Source organism: Callospermophilus lateralis, chromosome 2 (genome assembly GCF_048772815.1).
Source record: "Callospermophilus lateralis isolate mCalLat2 chromosome 2, mCalLat2.hap1, whole genome shotgun sequence".
NCBI lineage: Eukaryota > Metazoa > Chordata > Mammalia > Rodentia > Sciuridae > Callospermophilus > Callospermophilus lateralis.
Window position 1 is genome coordinate 200,070,533 of NC_135306.1, and position 24,196 is coordinate 200,094,728.

At 39.6% G+C, this 24,196-nt stretch overlaps 1 protein-coding gene across 2 annotated transcripts; it reads left to right on the forward strand.

Moving 5' to 3' along the window:
• The first annotated feature begins 4,385 nt into the window (after positions 1–4,385).
• On the forward strand, positions 4,386–16,392 carry Ms4a1 (membrane spanning 4-domains A1). 2 transcript variants are annotated; one of them, XM_076844660.2, is made up of 7 exons: positions 4,386–4,481; positions 9,757–9,922; positions 10,372–10,491; positions 11,730–11,786; positions 13,406–13,642; positions 14,365–14,466; positions 15,371–16,392. In XM_076844660.2, exons 2-7 carry the CDS (start codon positions 9,773–9,775, stop codon positions 15,590–15,592), a joined length of 888 nt encoding a protein of 295 aa, XP_076700775.2. In that variant the 5' UTR covers positions 4,386–4,481; positions 9,757–9,772; the 3' UTR covers positions 15,593–16,392. The 2 variants fall into 2 exon arrangements, with proteins under 2 accessions (XP_076700775.2, XP_076700776.2); XM_076844661.2 differs by having other exon boundaries at positions 15,374–16,392.
• The last annotated feature ends 7,804 nt before the right edge of the window (positions 16,393–24,196 follow it).

The following is a 24,196-nucleotide window of genomic DNA, read 5'->3' on the forward strand; positions in this document are numbered from 1 at the left end:
GCCCACAAAATATATATTGATGCTGAAAGATCATCCATGTAGTAAGCTGACCAACTAGAATGGTAACGATAAAAACAAAGAAAACAAATATTTATTGAGCCACTGTGGTGCTCCAGGATTCATGCTAGAACTTAGCATGCTTCACCCGTTGCTCATTTTGTCTCACAAAAGAAGAGAATTTTAATATTATACCCAAACAAGGAAGCTGAAGAACAGAAAAAGTATGTAATTTTCTCAAAGTCACAAAGCTTTCAGGGGCAGTCTGGCTGCAGAGTGTAGAGGTCTTAATCTGTACACCAATCTCTGCTAAGGTTTTTGGTCTCAGGATCACTTCATACCTTTAAAAATTATAAAGGAAATTAATATATTAGTACAAGTAAAATTTTTCCTAAAGTATATTTTTCAAACTAAAATAATTAGTAGGGAGGATGATATTGATTTCTGTTTTCAGTAAACTCTTTAATGCAATGGTTCCTAGACTCAATTGAATATTCAAATCATCTGAGGAACTTTCATAAATTCCCATTCACCAAATGCAAACACAAGCCAATTGGATCTGAATGTGGTGAGAGCCAGGCATCAGGCATCAGTCTTTTTTTTTTTTTTTTTTTTTAAGATTTACAAAGGATTTCCAATGCAGAGCAAAATTTGAAAACTATTGCTTTACTCTGGCACAATGGAAGACAACTGGATTCTCATCATGGCTTTTGCATTCACTCTGATGTGTGGGTTCTGGAGCCTATGGGGTGCCCTATTGCAATCCTGTGAACAATGGAAATAAGTTCTAGTATTAACATGAAAATAGCTTTGAGCTCATGGGCCCCCTAAAAGTGTCTTGAGGACCCCAGGAAATTCCCAGACCACAATTCGGGAATCACTGCCTTTCGCTGACAATATCTTCTGGACATGAGGGATCTGCCTGTGTCATCTCGATTGTCCTGACAGCCCCTCTGAGCTAGCTGTGCCTTTTCAGGGACGTAAAACCCACATTCTAAGTAGCTAACTTTTCTGAGATCACAAAGGGAGTATGTTTTAGAACCAGGATTTGAATCAAGATTGCCTAGCTCCAAATCCTATTATCTTATGCTCTCATGGGCTTTGAGCAAACAAAAAATTTAGCATACTCAGAGAAAATAAATTAACAGGCTTGTCTCTATAGGTATGGGTATAAAGGTGAAGAACAGGGAAATGGTAGGAGGAAAAAATGGTCCATTTTTTAAAAATTTTCCAGGAGGTAAGGATCTGATAAAAAATATTTTGGCAACTGAGTGATGTTCAGATGGGTGAGGTGTGAGAAATATTTAAAGTTTAACCCCTGGCAGGTAAAGATAATGATTTTTAAGTCAGGCCTAGATTTAAATATTGGTTTTGCCCCATAAAACTGTGACTTGAACCAGATATTTAAACTTTATGTGCTTTAAATTCCTAGAATAATATGCAGTAATAATAATGTCTACCTAGTGGGTTTGCTGTGACCCCTAAATGAAATATGTAAAGTGATTTCTATCAGTATCTAGAACTTAAAAATCGCTTCATAAATAGTAATTTTTTTGTTTTGTTTTGTTTTTTGGTGCTGGGGATTGAACTCAGAGGCACTCAATCACTGAGCCACATCCCCAGCCCTATTTTGTATTTTATTTAGAGATAGGATCTCACTGAGTTGCCTAGTGTCTCACTGTTGCTGAGGCTGGCTTTGAACTCACCATCCTCCTATCTCGGCCTCCTGACTACTGGGATTACAGGCGTGCCCCTCCACACCTGGCTAATAGTAGGTTTTTTTAAACACATAATTGTGATTATCCTGCTCTTGAAACGTCAGTTATTAGGTGATTTACTAACTGTGATTTGGGGCCAGTTTTCCTCTTTTCCTGAACTATAGTTTCTGCAATTATTAAACAGAATCTCTACAATACATGTTATGATACTTTTCCATGGGTGGTGCTTGGCATATAAGTAGGTATTCAATTAATGTTACGTACTGTGAACAATATAAAGTAGTCCTACAGGACAGAAGAACTATAAAGCTCTTAAATACTTGAATTTATACTTTCCTTAGTACGAATTATAAGCATAACATTGGGATTTTATGATCTGTAACTAAATTCTATTTTCAGTTAGGTATTTTGCCTCATTTTTCAGGGACCCTGTATCTCCCTTACCAATGCTCTGAAATAAAAACCTTCCAACAGCAGATACTCCTGGACGTCCAGGCCTTGCTGAGAAGTTGGTAGTATTGTTACTTCCTAATATTGAGTAGCCACAGAAGAGCTGTTAGTCTCATCATGCAATAGAAAAACTATCCTTGCTTTCAAGGGACATGGAGACCAAGGGCTGAGTAAGGAAAGGACACAAGTAATAGGAGTTAGGGGAATAAATAGAAGAAAAATTCATATCAGGCAAACACTAAATAAAACTGGTGTAATTTTTAAGTTAACTTCATGAAGTCGATCTTTTTTTTTTTAGGAATGAGAAGACTGGTAGGTAACGACAAGAGGCTAATTCAAAGAAATACTTTTAAATGTGTAATAGAATACTACACAGCAGCAAAATATCCTCAGACATTCAAAGGGAAGAAAGTGACAGATCCAAGAAGATGCTATTGATAAGCCCTGAGCGTAAGTGGGAATTTCAACTCACTCAAGCACTGCAAGGACCATCCGTCCAAACTAGCAACGGCAAAATGAAAGGCTTTGTTATTTGTTTAAAATGAGGTTCAAGTTCATTTAGGATGCACCACCCATACAGCCATCTGTTTTCTCATTGGCCATGAAGATCAAAATAACAAACAACCCAAGACCGATGGGGGAAGAAAAGGGCTTAACCAGAGGGGTAAAAAAAGTGCCAAAGACTGAGTTGCACAAACTAAACTCAAACCTCTTTGAGGCCACACATTGGCCACTTCCTGACCCTGATGGCACACTCCCTAAAATGAAGACACACACCTCTCACCAGCCGGCCGTCCTGGACTCCAACCTTAAGCCTCAGGATCATCCACAATTCGGACCCCACAGGCTGCAATCTGAATGTGTCCTCCAAAGTTCATGTGTTGGAAGATTAATCCCCAATGCAACAGTGTTCAGAGGTGGGACCTTCCAGAGGTAATTCGGTTGCAAGGGCTCAGCCCTCATGGACGGATTAATGCCATGATCATGGGAATGGGTTAGTTATTACAGGTGTAGGTTCCTGATAAAAGGATGAGTTCAGCCCCTTTCCACACTCTCTCTCACATGCATGCACCCACCCCTGCCCTGATGCCTTCTACCAGGAAATAACACAGACCAAAGGCCCTTATCAGATGTTGTAGGGCCCTTGACCTTGGACTTTCCAGCCTCCTAAACTGTAAGAAATAAATCTCTGTTTCTCATAGGCTACAGTTACTACCTCATAGTTTCAGGTATTCTATTACAGCAGCCTCAAAACAGATTCAGACATTAAGTAATTATCATTTCTATCACCAGCCTATACATACAGACCCACTAGGAATCTTACCCTATGTTCTAACCATCTTAAAGAAAAGAGATGAAGAAGAATGGAGAGAGGAATTAACCTAAAACTACTCAACAGCTGCCATATTTCAACACCTTAGATTAAATGAATAATTAGCTAACTATAGCTCTGTGTTTCTCATAAAATAAATATATACAGATATTAAAGAGTGACTAAAAATCCAACTTATGAACATAAAGATTATATTCGGATATGAGGGGTGATAATATCTTTAAGCAAATCTTTCCTTGATTCATCTCCCAAACGACTTTCCAATTTCTACCATTTCTCCATTTGATCTAGCACCAAGCTTGATGGCCATGCATCATCCTGAAAAAAGCCAGATCCATGCAAAAAGTACTATTTCAATTTATATCCACAAATATGGACTTAAGCTTCTGGGCACCAAATTATATTTTTAGGCCATTTCTGCTAAATTTGATATAAGATATAGGGTCTGCAAAAACCCTCAACGTGAGCAAATGAGGCCAATGTTTGGGAAACAAAAGTACAGCACTCCCAAGTGTACGTGCGCAATAATTCTTGATTCTCCGCATGGATACCTCCTCCCCACCTACTCACCGATAAAAGGGAAACATGAGGGCAAAAGGCAGCCCTAAAGCCCATCTTTGGAGAATTTCTAGAGCCCTTCTTTCCCTAGGGACCCACCGTCCACACCTGCTCACAGGGTGGGGGCTGCAAAAGTTCTTCTAATTGAGGTACCATGAAGGGTACCAGGCGGTCCCCTGGGGTGTTTTTCAGGAAGTGAAACCTCCTGGTGAAGCAGAAACTTTTTTTGTATCTCCTTTAGCTCTGGTCAGTTTATATAAAACCTAAATAATTGGAGCAAAACTCAAGGTAGCAGAAGCTACTGATTTCCTGTCACCTGATTTCTGTTAGAAGTACCACCCCCAGGCCTGGATTCTTGAGAAATCAAAGCAAGGATTGAACCCAGCGGCAGGCATTCACATCAGCCCTTGAGCCTGAAGAGCCAGGTAAGAAATCTGTTTCTTTGATTAAGTGACTACGGGGAGGTGATAAGGCATAGATGATCTTAAAGAGTAGAGATTCTGTTTTAACTCTAGGGTTTCTTTTGTCAGACTTCATCATGGCATCTTGATTTAAGCCAGGGTGATTTCAAGGCTTGCTGTTCGCCCACACCCTTAGCTACTCTCTCTCTCTCTCTCTCTCTCTCTCCAGAACTACCATGGGCAACCAACTCAGAGTCACTCTACAAAAGTGGCAGATTGGAGCATGTACCTTAAAGCACGGCTTCTAGCCTGCGGGGTTTAAGCTGGAGCTCTGCCTCCTGCAAGCCTTCTACCTTAGGCCAGTTGCTAAACCTCTATGTGCCTTGGCTTCCTCATCCGTAAAATGGGGCCAATAGAAATACTCCTCACATTATGAAGATTGGATAAACTAAAATACAGAAGTGTTTAGGACTGCCTGCTACCAAATAAGAAAATGATCAATCACAATCCTATGAAAATATCTCCATGAATTTTGCTTTAAATGCTTTTGTCTTCAAAGATATATTGTTAAATATTAGTACACTTTGGTGATGTTAAACCTCCTCAGCTAACATTTCTGCAGGGGATGTTGACTACAAAATCCCACCTCCAATCTATAACCTAAGAAGCCAGGATTAGGAGTAGGCCCTAGAGACAGGAGGAAGCTCTATTGACAGCAGCAAGTAATAATTTTAACATTGTCATAATGGTTTCCTGGAAGGGTGTGTGTGTGTGTGTTTGAGAGAGAGAGAGAGAGAGAGAGAGAGAGATTTCCTTTCCTGGTATCCCTTAAAATGACTTGACCTCACTAGTCACCTTTTGAACCTGCATCCTGAGCTTTTGCAAACCTGCTCAGAGGAAGTAACTGAATTTGATGTTCAGTTTAAACTTCACTGAGTTCACAATATGCAAGAAGCATGTTCCCTGTGTGATCCTGGTAGGAGAGATAATTCCCGTAGGGAATTCACACTCCATTAGAAGAGTTAGAATAAATGTTAGGATGAAAGTAGTGAGTGAGACGTGACAAATGCTAAGAGCTGTGGGCTCTGAAGGGGAAGTTCTTGCAATCAGGTGCAGAGAAAAAGCAATAGTCTCAGGGGATGTGAATGTCTACGGCAGAGTTTGAAAGAACTTGAAGAGGGTGGGAGGGAGGGAGAAGCATTTCAAAACGGAGAAGACCGGTGGCTCTGGTGTGGACATGAGCTTTGGAAGTCCTTGCAGCTGATCTGTAAAGCTCTGGAGAGGCCTGGAGAGGGTTTCTCTAGTTGGCAGTAACAGGTCAACAAGAGTTGAAGCTCAGGAAAAGCATGACTTGAGCAGAGATTTAGAGAATTTGATCTAGGAGCCTCTGAAGAATAGATTAGAAAAGAAAATGATTAGCATCTGCATATCAGAAAAAACATTTGGCCTTTAGGTTTTTAGATGGGCTTATATATCACTTAGCATGATATTCTCCAGCTCCATCCATTTACTCGCAAATGCCATCATTTCATTCTCCTTTAAGGATGAATAACATTCCATTGTGTATATGTACCACATTTTCTTTATCCATTCATCTGTTGAGGTTCCATAATTTAGCTCTTTTGAGTTGAGCTTCTATAAACATTGATATGGCTGCATCACTGTAGTTTGCTGATTTTTAAGTCCTTTGGGTATAAACTAAGGAATGGGATAGCTGGGTCAAATGGTAGTTCCATTCCAAGTTTTCTGAGGAATCTCCATACTACTTTCCAAAGTGGTTGCACCAATTTTCAGTCCCACCAGCAATTTTTGAGTGTACCTTTCCCCCGACATCCTCGACAACATTTATTGTTGCTTATATTCTTGATAATTGCCATTCTGACTGGAGTGAGATGAAATCTTAGGGTAGTTTTGATTTGCATTTCTCTAGTTGCTAGAGATGTTGAAAAATTTTTAAATATATTTGTTGATCGATTGCATTTCTTCTTCTGTGAAATGTCTGTTCAGTTTCTTAGCCCATTTATTGATTCAATTATTTGTTTTTTGTGTTCTTTATATATACTGGAGATTAATGCTCTATCTGAGGTGCATGTACTAAAGATTTTCTCCCATTCTGTAGGCTCTCTCTTCGCATTATTGATTGTTTCCTTTCCTGAGAATGTCTCTGATATGTGGATGATAATTCACAATAAGGGGCAGGTAGCTAGGGAACAATAGAGTTACTTTGCATTAGGTAGAGGGGAGTGAAGGGAAGGGAAGGAATATGGAGGTAGAAAGATGTATAATGTAGAACGAATCTGACATGTACCCTATGTACATATATGACTACACAACTGGTGTGATTCCACATCATGTACAATCAGAAGAATGAGAAATTGTACTGCATTTATGTATGATGTAACAAAATGCATTCTATTGTCATGTGTAAGCATTAAGAACAAACTTTTAAAAAAGGATTTAGGGTTTATTGCCTGAAAAAAAAATTTAAAAAGAGACAAAATAGGTAATTTTTTACTTAAATCTTGAATATACTCTGTTGTATTTTGCAGTTTGTTGCATCTTACATAAAAGTAAAAAAAAAAAAAAACAGGAAATGATTGGAATATGACTCAGTGGTAGAGCACCAGCCCTACATGAGGCCCTGGGTTCGATCTATAGCACACCCCCCCCAAAAAAAGAATTTTCTGCTAAATGAGAACCAAACTCAGAATATTTGAATAAAGAAAAAAGGTCCATATGCAAAATAACTTGCAGAGGGAGAAATGGCATGATTTGGACATTGGTTGAAAAGGAAAATGAAGGAGATGGAGTAAAATTTGGCTCCAACTTTTGAAACCTGGGAAATAGGGGAATTAAAGTGATCTGAGGCACGTTGCTTAGAAGGGACATTGACTTTGCCACACATTTTTTTTTTAAAAAAACAGAGAAGTTTCAGCGGAGTGACTCCAACAGAAACTAGTCACAAATCACTGAGGAGTAAGTGGTGAGGAAGCAGGAGGAAGAGAGCAGAGTGCAAAGATTGAATAAGCAGGGGTAAAGGAAAGGGAGATGGAGGGTCATGGCTGGGACACTGGCAGACTTAAGAAAGGGAGCTTTGGGACTGGGGGCAGGGTAGCCCATTTTAGTCATAAGAACAATCTGGTAATAACAATCGGTTTTTGAGTATTTGGTACCTTATCAATTGCAAATTATCTTATGTTCTCAAAGCAATAGTTTGAAAATGAGCAAGGTAGCTAATATCCTAAATTTATACAGAGATCATCACAACAATGACAGGCAACAGAGGTGAACCTGTTTCTGCAGCGTAACACCATAAATGGAGCAAGAGACTGTGGGTGCAAGGAAGAACCCATTTCTTGGAAAAGCAAACATCCTCGTGGAAGGAGATAGACAGAAGGGCACAGAGGGGAAAAAGTCAACGTGCATCCTCAGAGACAAGCACCCAGGCGGGCAGAAAGGACAAAAATGCAAAGCTATTCTGAGTGGCAGAGGAAGTCAGGTGGCTTTGAACTTCTCAGTACATGATGGAGTTAGTGGACCTAAAAGTCATTATGCAAACCAGACCTGCATTGGCTGTAAGATCTCTAGTGAATAGACATGGAAATGGCAGCACCTTCAAAAACCAGAAGAGATTTGCAGAAGTTGCTGTAATAAAATAGGGTAGTGCATGATCAACTGAGTCTCCATTTTAGTATCAGTGCTGATTATAGTACCTGTAAAAATAAAATCCTATTTTTAACACATTTTGACCAGTTTAGTTAGTAGCTCCTGCTAATCTACCAGCTGATCTTTTGGCATTACTGTGAGTTGGATACTATGGAAGTCATTAAGTATAATTATTTTAATGATAAGGCAAAGCTATGAGAATCTACAATATCCTTAGGAATAGGTGGACTGGTTCTAGTTTTATGAATATATATGGTCATTTTTTATATGGTGCTATTTTATAGTAATATTTGTTGAAGAATTTGTAAAAATAGAGTTGCCCTAGTGATATACTATTTAGGAGAAAAATAAAACATCTACCCATATGTGGTCACTGCTGCTGTTAGACATAGTCTTCATCAAGCAGCTGACAAGCAAGGAGAAATTTAAACAATGATAGTCAAATCATCTCCTTTGGTCCAAACAATTGATGACCTCTACACTTTATCTCCCCACTGTTACTCCTTTGGAGAGGACCATAATAACTTCCAGCTCATTCCATACTTGCCAAAGGACCTCAGGAGAATTGATTAATTTTCTGAGCCACCATTTCACAACTACAAAAAGGAGACACAGACCCTGGTATTAAGTTCAAGCATTATTATAGATACTGACCAAGACAGAACAAAATCTCTACTTTGCTGGATCTTACATTTTGGGGAATAGATACACAATACAGCTAGTCTCCCTCAAGGATAAAAGCCAAGAAGCAAATAAAACACAATGTGGTGAGGGAGAGAGTGAAAGAGGAGTATGCACTATAGGTTGAAGGTTCAGGGAAGGCTCCTCTGAAGAGATGACATCTGAGCTACATCTGCATGAAAAGGCACCTATTTGAGTCTTACAGCAATCTATAAAACAACAATTATTATTAATCCCATTTTATAGTTGAAGAACCTGAGGCCCCGAGAATTTAAAGGACCTGTTCAACACCTCAGAGCAAACAGGTGAATTAGTATTTAAACCCAGGCAATCAGACTCAGGAGGTTGCAGTCTTGCATGCAGCATCACAGAACCTTCTTGACATGACTTACTCAAGGTCACAGAGTTAGAGCCCCCTCCATATTCTAAGGACTGGGTTCTCTGGCCTGTTGCAACGTGCAGGGGAAACTAAGCAACAGAAGTCAATAGAAAGTACATTTTCCAATAGTGAAGCCTAAATAAAGGCATCCAGGACTGAGAGACAAACAAGTCGTGGATGGGGCTGGGGTGTAGCGTGGTGGTGGTGCCTGGCCTAGCATGCACAGGGCCTGGGGTTGAACCCCAGCACTAGGAAAAAGGAAGAAGAAGGAAGACCACTGTGACATGTGGACACACATGCATGAGCTTTCTTTTAAGGTAAAGTATGCCCCAAGCCAGGTTGTGGAGAATGCTGGCAGAGATTCCTAGGCCCATGTGTCCCAAGAGCCCCTGCAGATGGTTCTCAGAACCCAGTAGTAGGTCTTGCCTCAGATCCCAGGCCAACAGGGAGGAGCGCTGCCTACCCTCAAAGACACACAGAGGGAACGCTGAGAGAAGCCTTCAGATGCGTGATAGGAGATTGTCAAAGACCTTGTCTTCGCGCTCCTTATTTTATTACTGTTTTTAATTTTAGGAGTTTTGAGAACAAAATGACAACACCCAGAAACTCCTTGAGTGGAACTTTCCCTACAAAGGGCCCTATCTCCATGCAACCTGCTCCAAAAGTAAACCTCAAGTGGACGCTGCCGCTGGTGGGCCCCACCCAAAGCTTCTTCATGAGGGAATCCAAGGCTTTGGGGGTAAGTCAGTCACCCTACACTCCAAATCCTAGAGCTTCTCTGGTCTACAGAAGTGGATGCTACAGGCCATGTGTGGGATTCAGTCCAAAGTGAAGGGGTGTTATCCGACCTGGCATGCTCCCTATGTGACACAGCAGGTCCGCACAGAGATGTGCCAAAGAAGTTATCAACTGGGTCCCTGTAGGGGGTTTGATGTCACCATTGGTTTAGAAGTATGTAGCTTTAAGGGCCTTTCATCTCAGTCTATTGCTAGAATGCTTGTGTCCTGGAAATGTCCTCATATGATGGGAAAAAATGTATCTGAAGAAGAAAAAGGCAAAATCCTTGGCACCACTGCTACTTCCTATAGGCAACTGGCAGAGTTCCAATTTAGAGCCAAGGCTTCCCACCTTCGCTTGCCTGCCAACAGTGATGATTTCATCCACCATCCTCCTCCTCTTCTCTCCCAGGCTGTCCAGATCATGAATGGGCTCTTCCACATGGCCCTGGGAGGGCTGCTGCTGATCCCCACGGGGGTCTATGCACCCATCTGTGTGACTGTGTGGTATCCCCTCTGGGGTGGCATTCTGGTGAGTGAAAAATATAATGACCCCTTGTAAAATGGTGAAAAAAAATACTAAAAAAAATGTAGACCATTTGTGTACTGAGGAAAGTGCATGGGCAGGAAATAGATTATTGGTTTGGTGGGAAGAGAGGTTGGCTTAGCAGAGGGTTGAGGGTTAGTGGTCATGCTTCAGATGAGTTCAGAAAAAGATGCTCTGTGTGACCCACACTGGGAAGAAAGGGGGTTCCAAGCTGGACCTCCCCAGTCGATTCTGGAGGTGAGGAGGCACTCGATGTTTGGTGTTTGGGAAAGCCAGAGGCAGCATGTCCGCCCATCTGCTCTTCTTCCTTATAATTGTTTACTTACTATGGCACCTGGTGAAATTAGTCCCAACCCAGATAAATTTCCCTTTATGAGCTCAGCAACATTCCACTGGGCTGTGTCATTTGCAGGTTTTCCAAACCTGAAATCCCACCTGAGAATGGCATGGGGCATCGATGTTTATTTCCCCAGGGCACTTTTCCTGGCTGCCACTGTGAGACCAGAGTTGAGAATTTCAGAACAAATAGAAATGAGTTCGAATAAGAGCTTCCCACTGATTTGCAGCATGAACATTAGGAAAGGAAGATGAGAAACAACCACAGTTCTTTCCGGGGGCAGCTGACATATTAATGAAGTGCCTTCACATTCAACTCTTCCTTCTCTATTCATTCACACCTCATGGGCATCACTGTGGCCCCAAAGAACATTCTCACGAGTTACAAACACAAGGAAAAGAAAACTCCTCAAACTTTTTCTTTATACTGATATTCTCTCACCTGTGCTACATGGGACGTCAGCCCTAACTGTAGCTTGAAAGATGGTGGTCTGGGGCTGACTACAATCTACACCAATAATGAGTAGTGGTGTTATTATTGCTGCTGCTTTTTGTTTCAATTTGATGAAACAAACTAAGGCATGTCTATCTGCTTGGTGTACTGAGTAACAAGAAAATGTGGGTTTTCTTTGCCCTTACTATAGTCCAAGTTACACATTCCCAGGTGGTTGAATAACATGGACTGAACATAGGCAAACCTGAATAAGGAAGAGAAATGAATGCACTTGTAAAATGGGTTAATGGTTCAGCGAAAATGGCTGGAAATGTTCACGACTTCTTTACAACCAGTTCTCAATGTTAAAATGTGATCTCCCTCTCTCCCCGTTTTCCCAACTCTCCCACCCTCTCCCCCTCCCCCCCCCACCTCCTCACCTCTCTTCTTATAGTATATTACCTCTGGATCGCTCCTGGCAGCAGCAGAGAAAACCTCCAGGAAGAGTCTGGCAAGTAACCGTATGTCCTTCTTTCACACACATCAGAGAAATAGCTATTTTCTCAATTGAAAACAAGGAAGGACTTTTAAAGAGCTTTGGAATCACAGACTCTCCACTCTCAAAAGCAAAGGATCCTCCACAGTGCTGGCTGTCATTTCATTCCTGCAAAACCTGAAAGTGAGATCTACTTTATGCATGTCCTTAGAAGCACAGCTAAAGGCAGAGCCATGAAGACTGTGCTTACAATCTTGTCAGCGTTAAGTGCTGTGTGAAAATAACAGACCTTTCTGAAAGCCGTGCCATTTCTTCTAGACCAGCACTGAGGACAATTGTGTCATCAACATTGGGACTGATTCATGCCCTAGCTCAGTTAGAATCTTGAGTTATAATCTTGAGCAAGTCCATTTCTCTATGAACCTCTTGAGGTGTCACCTACTAGATGGAGATGGTACCATAGGAAAGGGTTACCATTCCTGTGTCTACTAGGGGAAATCAGTATGAGAATGGGATGGAGTAACATGTGACAGTATTTCAGAAGCTAGGAGCTTCCATGTGCTCTTGTTCTGATAACACCTACAAATTCACACCCAGGAAGACTCTCCCCTGAGGAGCACCTGATTCTGGATGGGTGACAAGGAGCTTACAGCCAGTTTCCTCTCAAAAAAAGCCTCTCCCAACACTTGCACTTACTAAGCCGAGTCACTTGTAAAGTCTGAGTTACTTGTAAAGTCAGTGAGGGGTTGCGTGAACTGAGATGAGTCCCCTCTAGAAGTGGTCTAACAAACTCAGTTTGGGGAGAACAACTATTCTATTATCCAAATGCAGCCAGACCCACTGAGTAGCCCTCTGTAGATCACATGGCCAGGGATAGAATGTGTGTGTTGTAAAGTCATCATCAACAATCCCATGCCACTGTGGCACTTGTCACATATATCTTCCTGTTTCAACCTTGTACCATCCCTGAAAGGCAGGACATACACATTGACAGTCTCTCACCTATACTACCCAGAGACACCAGTCCTAACTGTATCTTGAAAGATGGTTGACCAGGGTGGATTGAATCCTACGTCAACAGGGAGCAGGCAGTGGTGTCATAGCTGCTGCTGCTACTTCTTGCTTCTCTTTGACACCACAGTCCTGGAGGGTGCTATCTGCTCCTTCCAAACCTACACCCACAGTACCGTACCTAAGTGTAATGCAAAAATCTCTCTCCTCTGCCTCCTTATGCAGAGAGATAATCATCTGGGTGTCATTCATCTTCATGTATTCAACAAATATTTATCAAATACCTAGTAGGTAGGAAAGTGACCGTAAAATAAGTATAAGGTTATGCAATACAGGAATCAAAGATCATTCCTAGATACTTGGCTTGATAAACTGAATGGATGGTCATAGCATCAAATGAGATGGAGAAGACTGAAAAAAGGAACGAGATACTTGAGTTTTTATTTACATAAATACAGTATATGGATAATGTAGATTTTATTGATAGAGACAATGGGGCTAAAAACCAATTAGAAAAGAACTCTGGTAATTTTAGGTGTCAGAGAAATGACATCTGGGATTCCTCACTGATAATTCCCAAATGGAAGTTAAACATAGTTAATGGATCTGTTTATCTGTTTCAGGTCCAAGCAAAAGTAACAATGAACTCATTGAGCCTCTTTGCTGCCATTTCTGGAATAATTCTTGTGATCATGGACATACTCAATATTACGATTTCACATTTCTTAAAAATGGAGAGTCTGAATATTTTTAAAACTCCTGTGTCGTATATTGACATATACAACTGTAAACCCACTAAGCCCTCTGAGGAAAACTCTCCATCCACAAAATACTGTTACAGCATACAATCCATGTTCTTGGTAAGTGTGAAACTGGATTTCTCTCCAGGGAAGAAATATGTCATTTTTATTCCAATTATCAACTCCAGATCCATAATGTCTAAGTCTGCTAATTTTTGCAAATGTGGCTTGGCAAGAGTTTTATCTATACTCTGCCTCAGTTTCAACTGTAAGATGAGGATAGTTACAGCAGTCATTTTATAGCGTTTTCTTTGTTTGTTTGTTTAGGAATAAATGAGTTAATATATGCAAAGCACTTAGAACAGTGTATAGAATATAAAAAGTGCTAATTATTTCAATATTAATTATTAATATCATTTGTGGTGTTAATATTTATCATGATCATTAATATAAACATGGAAAAAATTCCTAAGATATCAGAGTTTGAGGGAAAAAAAAATGTTCATCCCTCAATTGTGGAGGGTTGCACCAAAAGCTGAATACAGTTTAAATTTAGGACTCGGCACTTACTATTTCCTACCTAAAACTGATTATTCAACTGACTGTTCTTCTGTCAGCAACATGCATTAACCATCTGCTATATGCCTGAAGTTGCGTTAAGGGTTCAGGTTATAAAGTCACTGTCTTCCATACTAATGGTTTTCCCAGCTAGTCATTACTTAGCTAAAGAACAGATCTTTTAATCATTTATTTGATTTTAGTTATCAGTCATTCACAGAACACCAAACATACTCTCTGTGCCATTATTACATTCTCACCTTCATTCTTCCATTGTTTTTCAGGGCGTTTTGTCAGTGATACTGATCTTTGCCTTCTTCCAGAAACTTGTGACTGCCGGCATTGTTGAGAATGAGTGGAAAAGAACCTGCTCCAGGCCCCAAGCTGTAAGTAGGAGCCACTGTGTCCATAACACCCCTCTCGAAAATTCACATCTACAAAGGATCATATGTGGATAATGTGATCCAATGAGATTCTGGAACTGGGAACTCCACACATACCAAAAAAAAAAAAAAAAAAAAAAAAAAAGGTCCTGCTGTATTTCTGGGGAGCAGAAAATACTAGCTACTAGCAATGAAAAAAAACTATCTTTGAAATTAGAAATATGTCTATAGCTAGACAGAAGGGATAGTTCTATAATATGTGAACTTTCTCACTAACCTTTTCTTCCACTTGCTGTCATGATTCCATACCTGATGTTTACAGATGGTTGAAGGTTAAATCACTAGTTCTTTGATTTCATTTCTCAGTAATCCTCTCTTCCTCCCACCCATTTCTCCCAGTTTCTCTTCCAAAATTGTAGGTAGGTCCAAAAAGGCTCCAAATTTGGGAAATATGAATATCCCAGTGATAGATCTAGTAACAGCTGCTTTGGAACCACAACCCATTAGACTTGGAACAGAACTTAGAAATCATTATTAATCCCTTTATTGTGCAGTTGTGGAAAATAGAATCAGAGAGAGAAAATTGCTCTGTCAGGACTGTAACCACTGAGGGCAAATTAGAACCAGGGTCTGGATCCTCTATTACTGCACTGTTCCTTTTCCCTGCTAGGTGATCATTCCAGGCACAGTGGCAAATGCCTGCAGCCCAGGGGATTTACTCAGACTTCAGTTTTGATAAGTGACTTGATAAGGATTTCACCACCTGGGAAATTAATCCTGGTGTTGGGAGGCATATAGTAAGCAACATAAGTAGCCTAAAAACTTGAAGGATTTTGAGAAATATGTATAGAGATGGTTGAGAGAGGTGCCAATGGTAAAGGTCAAGAAAAATCTGTTTGTGTTCTAGAAGGTGGTTCTTCTGTCAGCTGAAGACAAGAAAGAACAGACAATTGAAATAAAAGAAGAAGTGGTTGAGCTAACTGAAGTACCTTCTCAAACAAAGAATGAAGAAGACATTGAAATTATTCCAGTCCAAGAAGAAGAAGGAGGAGAAGAAACAGAAATAAATTTTCCAGAACCTCCCCATGATCAGGAATCCCCACCAATAGAAAATGATAGCTTTCCTTAAACTCTTTCTTCTGGGTTTTGCTACCTCTTTTAAGCATTAGTATTTAGCTTCTAAGAGACAATGTTACCCCATTTCTTAAGGCAGTCTGAACTGGTTCTCCATGTTTCCATCTGGTCTTGGAATGGAGTAACCACAGCCCCATCTCTAGCGCATTCAGCAAATGTGGGAATTGTAACACATTGTGATGTCATATTTCTTATTTGGGGAAACTTTCATACATTGGAAAAAAGCAGAATAAGTGCTGCAGAACATGATTTCCCACTAGATCTCCCTTTGGCTAGGCTTTTCAGTAGTAGTGCTTTGTGGTTGTTTCTTCCATTAGCAATAGGACGACTCAGCATCTGGTAGAAAAGATCCATGACTGACCCATGCCATTCCTTTAAACTATCTTTAACTCCTTCCCATCTACATTTTTGTTGAAGTTCCTTTTGTATCATTGTTTTAAGGGAAATAAAATGATAACGATAAGTAATAAAGAATCAATCCATCAATATCTCATAGGGTTGACGCCATGACATATTCTTGGAGAATCAGCATTCCATTAGGGAAGTTCTAAGTGGTCACTACCCAGTCCCTTAATTGTCCAAATGGTACAGCTTATATTTGAACATGTCTCTTAAAGTTCCCCAACTCCTACTCTGACCCTTGGTTACATTGTCTCCCTCCTTTTAACCTATAGGCAAAAGAAGAAAGAATGATTAGAGAAAATACTATGAGTACTCAAATCTCAAGTAATAATCAAAATGTGTATTTATAGAATGCTTTACAGGTGACTATTTCATAAAATTATTTCATTTAATTATCTATGTTCAAGAAAGAATGCTTATCCCTATTTTATAAGTAATTCAAAGAGGTGAACACATACCTGTCACAGTCACAGCTAGCAATCCTGAGAACCTTGTTTCATTCCCAGATCTTCATACTCAAATCCTGGTGATGTTCAAAGCAACAAGACTGCAATGTCTGCATAAATTACCAGAGCCATGTCATCAGTTGTTATCAAGAAGCTACTCTGACCAGAAGATGTTAAGAGAGTTACAAAGAGAGTCAGAATCAGAGTTTACCCCTTTGGATAAAAACCCTTAGAAATTCACAACAGTCAGAAAACTAGTTATGGCATAAGTATTTAATTAGCTGGCAGACTATATAATGCAGACACTAAGTACCATAGACATCCTCAGGAAGAAGACCATGTGTGAAAACAGCATAATTAAAGTGCCAAGTCTCAGGCAAAAGCCATCCTGCTTTTCAATTCCTGTTCATGTTCAAAGATACCAATACCTTACCTAGGAAGAATGTTAACTAGGAAGACACTGAGGTCATCCTTCAACCTAAAGCTCTAATCTACCAGTTCCAAATGTGGTAGGTGTATGGGACAAGGTAATTTTCATTTCCTGTGATATTTCCACTTTCTTAAGGACTATCTGTGGAAGATATTTCCTGTAATTACAATTTTAAAAAAGGAGATTAACCATTTTTCCATGCTAAGTTTTCAAAATTAGCTGTAAGTGAATAAAGCTTTGTGTTCTTGTCTAAAGTGGGTGATTCTCAAGTGAGTGTCTCCCCATCCTTCTTTAGTCTTGAAATGTCAGACCACGGGGGTTCATCATATTCACATACACTCAATCTGAACTGGAATGGTGAGGGGTCAGGTCATTAGTATTGTGACAGTACATTTGTAAATCCTGAGTAATATCTTCGTGGACTGTGTTGTTAATAATGTATTGCTCACTCCCAGCAATCACAGCACGACCAGAATACATGACCATCGCTCCTGCTTTAATTAGAGAAAAGGGAATGGCAGTGGCAGACCCATTGAAAACAATAATGAAGTCAGAACAAATCAAAAAAATACAAGATTTTATTTCTTATTTTCCCCACTTCTGAAATATACATGAGTACCCCACTCCAAACCCATGATTTACTTAGGAATTTTATTTTACTCATTTTTATGATCTCGAGTAATTGTTTTTACTGAATTCACATAACTCCTTATAAGACACCATCAATGTCCAAAAGAAGAATTAAAATTGTTGCCATAACCTTCTTCCCAATTATCCTTTCATTAATATGGAATCAAATGACATTGGCCAATAGAAAATAGGCTTTGTCCCAAAGTGAAAAATGTATTCTATAGCTTTAGTTTTTCCTCTCCATTTTTCTTTTAAAGAATTTTATAATTATAAAACAATTTTAGAAATTAATTGCACCCACTGATTAGGAGATTGACTTACCTTGTTTTTTAATAATCCTTATTCACAATAAGGTAATCAACCATCCCAGTTTATCCAGACCTGAAGGATTTCCTAGGGTATAAGATTTTCAATATTCAAACCAAGATAATCCCTGGTAAACTAAGTGGTTGATCACCATAGTTCATAGTTCTACATAATTTCAGCAAGTTACAATCACTTTAGTAGTTACAATATAATCTACTTTTTATGTGCAACAATGTATCATACTTCTCTTTATTCTCAAAAGCATCATTTTTAAATTGCAATTTAATATTCAATGAGTCAATCAAGATTAATTCAGTATTCTACTAGTTCACTATAATTGGCTACTTAAGGTGTTTCCTTTTTCTGCTTGTTTTCTTTTTTGGGTTGTTGTAAGTGTTGCAAATCACTGTTTGAGCTGCAGAAACTGAGTAAGATATGTATTGTCTCTTCTTGTTATTCAAAATGTGCCTTCATATTCAAGCCTTGTCCATGTCTACCAGTTGAAAGTATTGTCCTCTGTTAAAATCCAGGAAAACTCAATATAACAACTTTAGGTGCCTAATTCATGGAACTCCAAATTTTAATTTCAAATTTTAATTCCAAATTTTAATTTCAAATTTTAATTCCAAATTTTAATTTCACCGGCCGAAGTGAAATTCTCAAAGATCCAATACACAGAAATGGTAGCTTCAGATTAATTTCATGTGAATTCATGCATGGAATTTGACTTGTTTTAAATTCTTGGTGAATAACTTAGAACAATGATGGGGGCTCAAATATAAATTTTTTCTACGTTAAGTCTGCAATTCTTAAAGAGGCTCCCTTTAATTCAAACCTGGTTATGTGTTTTGAACTACAGAACCAAGCAATATAAAATGAATATGGTAGGATCATGTAATGCAAAAATCAAAGCAAATTTAGGATTATCCTATGGAGTCATGGTTGGCCCCTACTCATCTCTTCCCTTGTAATTTCCAGTAAAAAAGTATGCATTCTGCTGCAAGTGAGAACAAAATCCTAAAGGAAGACAGAACCCATCATTGAAAAATCATTAATTCATTTATTGAAACATATTTACTGATCACAGACTATTCTGAAACACAAAATGGTGAGAAAAAACAAGCAAATTATCTCCTGAGAATTTCTATCTGGGTGGAAAAAGAGGCATTAATAAAATATCTATCAGGCATCTACTATGGTGTGCTAATCAGCTTTTTGTCCTTTTGACAAAATATCTTAGAAAATCAACTTAAAAGGAAGAAAGCTGGGGGTGGGGGAGGGTCGTGGTCTCTGGGTTTCAATTCATGGTTGACTATTCCATTGTGTTTGGGCCTGTGCTGTGCCGCAGTCTGGCTGGGCACAAAATCACGAGCCACTCACAGCCAAGTAGATTCAAACAGCAATTCTTTATTCCCGAACTCACACCAGCACTCTACAAGCACGTTCTGGGGAAAATCCACACCTCCACCAGGCTCTGCATCCCAAAATACTCTCTGAATCCTACGAGAACTCAACTGGGAACTCAAGGAGCGGGCGGGTGCCTGAGGCAGCAGGATGCGCCCTATTCCCAGCAGGAATCACCTTAAACCTGGAACCGCCCTAAACCCGGATCCGCCCTAAACCCGGATCCGCCCTGGTCCTTGAGCAAGGTCACCTTTCATGCAATGTCACTGCAAATGACCTGGGTCCAAGGCAAGCCCATTTCCACAATGGAGAGTCCTCCCTCTAAGCAACATGGGGTAGGCTGACAAGGAAATTGTCATGCATCATTCTTACTTAGCTATGGCTCTCAGCAGTGCTGGGGCAGAATATCACGGTGGGGAGCATGTGGTAGAGGAAAGCTATTGACCTTATGGCATGACCTTCACCTCATGGTAGAGATGAAGAGTCCAGGACGCCAGTATGCCCTTCAAGTGCCCATCTCCAGTGACCTACTTCCATCCACTGGATCCCACCTCCTAATGGTTCAATCACCTCCCAATAGTGCCACAGGCACAGGGATTGGATCACAAGCTCTGAGTAGGTTAGTTCTATGGTTTTCGACTGTAGCAGGGAGATTTGCCACTAAATACTTCTCACACACCTGGATATGAGGCTTGGAAATCAGGAGAGAAAAAAAAGAATAGAATTAAAAATGAGTTCCATGAATTAGGCACCTAAAGTTGCTAGATTGAGTTACAGGGATAGACGAGTGTTCCCAGTGGACGGTGACACTTTGTTCAGGATGTCCCTTTTTAGCTGTCAGAGAAAGTGCAACTACTAAAGATGAAACCGAAGACATCTAAGGAAGTAGGAGAGGGACGTAGAGAGCGTCCTGTCTTGGAATCTGAGGAAGGGCAAGTGTCTCAAAGGACTAGGAAGCATCAGGGCAGTGATGTTGAGAAAGCCTGAAGAAGAACTGAGTAGAGACCACTGGATTCTGCAACTCAGAGGTCATTGCCAGCATTAGGAGAAACAGTCTGAGCAAGTGTTAGTGAGAGAAGACTGACTGTAACACACTGGAAAATGAACTGTGATGTGAAAGCATTCAAACTGTGAAAGCAGACTCTGCTTTTGAGATATCTGATTGGAAAGAGAAGGAAAAAAGACAATTCAGGGGTTTGCATGAGAATCAGGGCAAGGGATTACTCTGAATAGTGGGTGGTGTAAAACCTGCAGACACAGGTAAGTGCAAAGCCACATTCATTTAGCAAATTGACAAATATTTATTGAGTATCTACCTTGTAATACTATTCTGAAGGCAGAGGATATTGCAGTGAATAAGAGAATAAAATATCTGTATTCCTGGAGTTTATAGTATTCGGATCCATTAATCTGCATCTTACTAGCAAGTAGTCAAGAAGACAATGCAAAGTTTTGACACCTATATTCAGTTAGAGCTAAGGATCAGTCAGACCACGTCCAACTTATTAACATTCGAATTGTTAACAATTGCATCTTTTGCAGTGATCTTGATCTTCAAACCAATATTGCTCAGCTTTGAAAAATTATTAACAATTATTATGGCTAATATAGTAGAAATAAATTTGTAGGCTACAGAATCGATGACAAGAGCAAAATTACTCAATGGACCAAGTCAAATCCAGGAAAAGTCCAAGACCTTAAAGAGTCAAAAAGCTATTGTCATGTAATCATCTGGCACCATTTTTCATCAGCTTCTCGAGTAGAGGAACTACCCAGTTACCTATCTACAACTCTCTGTGCTTTTTATCTTTATAGGAAATGAAACTTGTTAAAGTTATGCTTTTACGTTTTGCAGGAAGCAGCTGCAATGAAGCCAAGTGTATGACAGGAACACTGTGTGTCACAGAAAATTTCATTAGCATTTATTAAATGAGACAGACACGAGATTTCTCTTTTAAATTAACATGACTTGTTGCTTGACAAAATACCAAGCTAAATTCTTATCTAGAAAGTATTATTCATAGACTTTTTGTTTGCCAATGTAGAACTGCAAGAGATGATTTTAAATGCCTTGTTGTCCTGAGTCCTCTTGAAAATGTATAATTAGGAAATCTCTGAGAAAGACAAATTCCAAAAGGGAGAAAAGGAGTAGATGTGAGCTTAATTATGTCATAGGGTGGGCATTTAAGCATTTTAGCCTAGCATGTATGACATTTTTCAAAACCAGTGGTTTTCAACAGCAGCTGTGCCTTGAAATGACCTATGGCACTTGAGTATTAACCCAGAGAGGCTGATACTGAAAATACATCTGGCTCAGCTTGGGTGTAGGTGTTTTGGGTTTGTTTGTTTGTCTTTAGTTCCATATGATCTCAATGTGCATCAGGTTGAGAACCTCTATTCTAAATTACTTGTACGGAGTACCAGACATTCCAAAATACAAAACCAAACAGGGCGGGATGACACTTGTCAGATTTTTCCTTCCCTCCTTCCCTTTTCCCTTCACTCTGTCTCTATTTGCTTTGCTTTTGTTGTCACTTTGTCTTGTCTTGTCGGCAACACCTTTAAAGAAAGTAGATGACATAATTTCTGAAATTGTGAAATGAAATAAAAAGAATACTTTGAGAAGTCCATTTAATAAAGAAATTAGAGTCCGTGACAGAAAAGATGCAATGAGTTAAAGAGGGTATGATTCAAATTTTATTAGAGAGAAATAAAAACTGGAGAGACAAGATTTAACAACATTCTACAGCTTCATCCAGGAGGAAGACTCCTAACCCGGGGGAGATCCTGGCAGAGTCAAACCATTTCCTTAAGATGTGAGATGACAGTTGCTCTTTTTGTGATCATATGTGGTAATCAATAAGCCAAGGATGCTGTTGCCTTCATGTGAAGGGTTCCCTCTATCAATCCCTGAGATCCACATTTCAGTCAGTAGGACAGGAAGCAGGACAGAGCAAGGAGACGTGGAGAGCAAGTCAGAGCAATGTTAAGGCCAAAGAACCTCCTTCTAAGGCTTCTCATTTTAGAATTGTGCCTGCACTTCAGAGACTCAGACAAGAGGAAATGTATTTAAATTGGTACAAGAAATGAATTGGTTTAAAATAAGAGGAAGAGAAACTCAGTTAAGCACACACTGATACCTATCATGAAATATCCAGCCCAACAAGCATCAGAGTAAGAACATTATATTCCATACTTCATTTATTCCTCGCCTCAAACTCAGTTGATGTGTGATTCCTTTTCTTTAAATGGAATTTGAAGAAATGTTACTTTCCAAGATCACATGGCTAGTAAGAAGGGGACTGGGATACAAACCTCAGCCTAATGACAAAATCTTCATCCTTTCTCCTCTTTCTTAAGACCAAAAGGAAAAATCTTTATATTTTTCATAAAGATACACCATATTACATTACCTCTTTACTGTTATCATCATTGAAATCCTACAGTATCATAAGTTAAGTAGCAGAGTTTTTCTTTCTTGCTGTTATATAAAATAAGGGTGCATTTTACCAACCATGACCTGAGAGATTGAATGTGACTGACCTGAGGGAAGTTCTTGCAGAGATATTTAAGAAATGATAATAAAATACTTTAGATTCATAGATTCACTCTTGGATGAAAGGCATCCTGGAAAAGAAAATCTCTAAGAGGTGGCTTCATTTAACTTATGTTCTTTAGTCTTAGTTTGATGGTGTTTCATTCTGAAATATTCTACCTTCCAATACTTGCTGGGGAGTGAGGGATCATTGTTTTTAACCAATCTTCTGTCTTGCTTATCTGGAAAAAAAGACTGTACCCACAAAAAAGAACCTTTCATTAACAATGCAAAGGTGTTTTTTGGAATATTCTGTAAAATCAAAGCATGATAACGGAGACGAAAACTTGTCCCTTATGAAACTGATCCCATGATACAGCCTCTAAGCCTCTTATCTTAGAGAGTAGGAACTAATGGGGAAGATAAAGTGAACAGGGGGTCTATCTGGTGGTGGAGATCAGGCCGGCCAGTCCTGTGTTCCCCAAGTTCCTTCACCTCAGGTTCCCAAAAGGAGGAGAATATAACAGGTGGACACCAGCCAAGACCAGGGACCTCATCCTTTTCAATGGGTGAAGCTTAGACCTGGGGAAGAGTTGATGAGTGAGGATGAAGAGGGAGCTCAGACCTGAAGTAGGGGCCAAATTTAAATGCAGCTACTTTTATAGTAAAGGTTGCTTCTGAGCCCCAGATACCCCACAGACCCTCTGTCTCAGAAGTCCTGCTCAGAGACAGCTTTGAGAATAATGGCACCTGTGAAACTTCACCCACCATGCACCCCACATGCTTCTCTGAGACACTGACTGGATTTCAGAATAACTGTGCATTTCACTGTCTACCTTGCTCAGCCTGATGGAAGCTTCTGGAAGGCAAAATGACATTTTTTTACTAACCTCAGCATCCCCAGTCCCTACTCAATCAATACTTCCTGAGTAGCCACTTTAGACTTTGTACTTTAAAACCCAGTGAAGTCATCCCCAACACAATTTCCATCAGCTACGGTAAATCCTCAAGACAGTGAAACCAGAATATAAGTAAATATGTGCTTTATCTTCTACCTAACTTTACTTCTCTTCAAATAAGAAAAATAGGGATGGATATGCTAATTAGTTGGATTTAATTACTTGATAAGGTATCAAAACATGGTGTTGTACACCATAAGTATATAGAATTTTTCATTTGCCAATCAAAATAACCATTTAATCTGGAGATAAATTCCAAGTACTTGACTCAAACGTTTTAAGAAGGGAAACACAGTTCAAATCACAATTTATAGTCAGTACTCTTGTCTTTATCTTTATAATGTCCTTCACTATACTAAGAGGTGCGTGTACTTATCCTGCTTCATCCTCACAGTAACCTTTGGCAGAGATACTGCTATTTTCTCCCTTTTCAAGACAAAAGCCCAGAGTGGTTGGCTAATATGCCTAGCATTGCAAGCATTGAAAG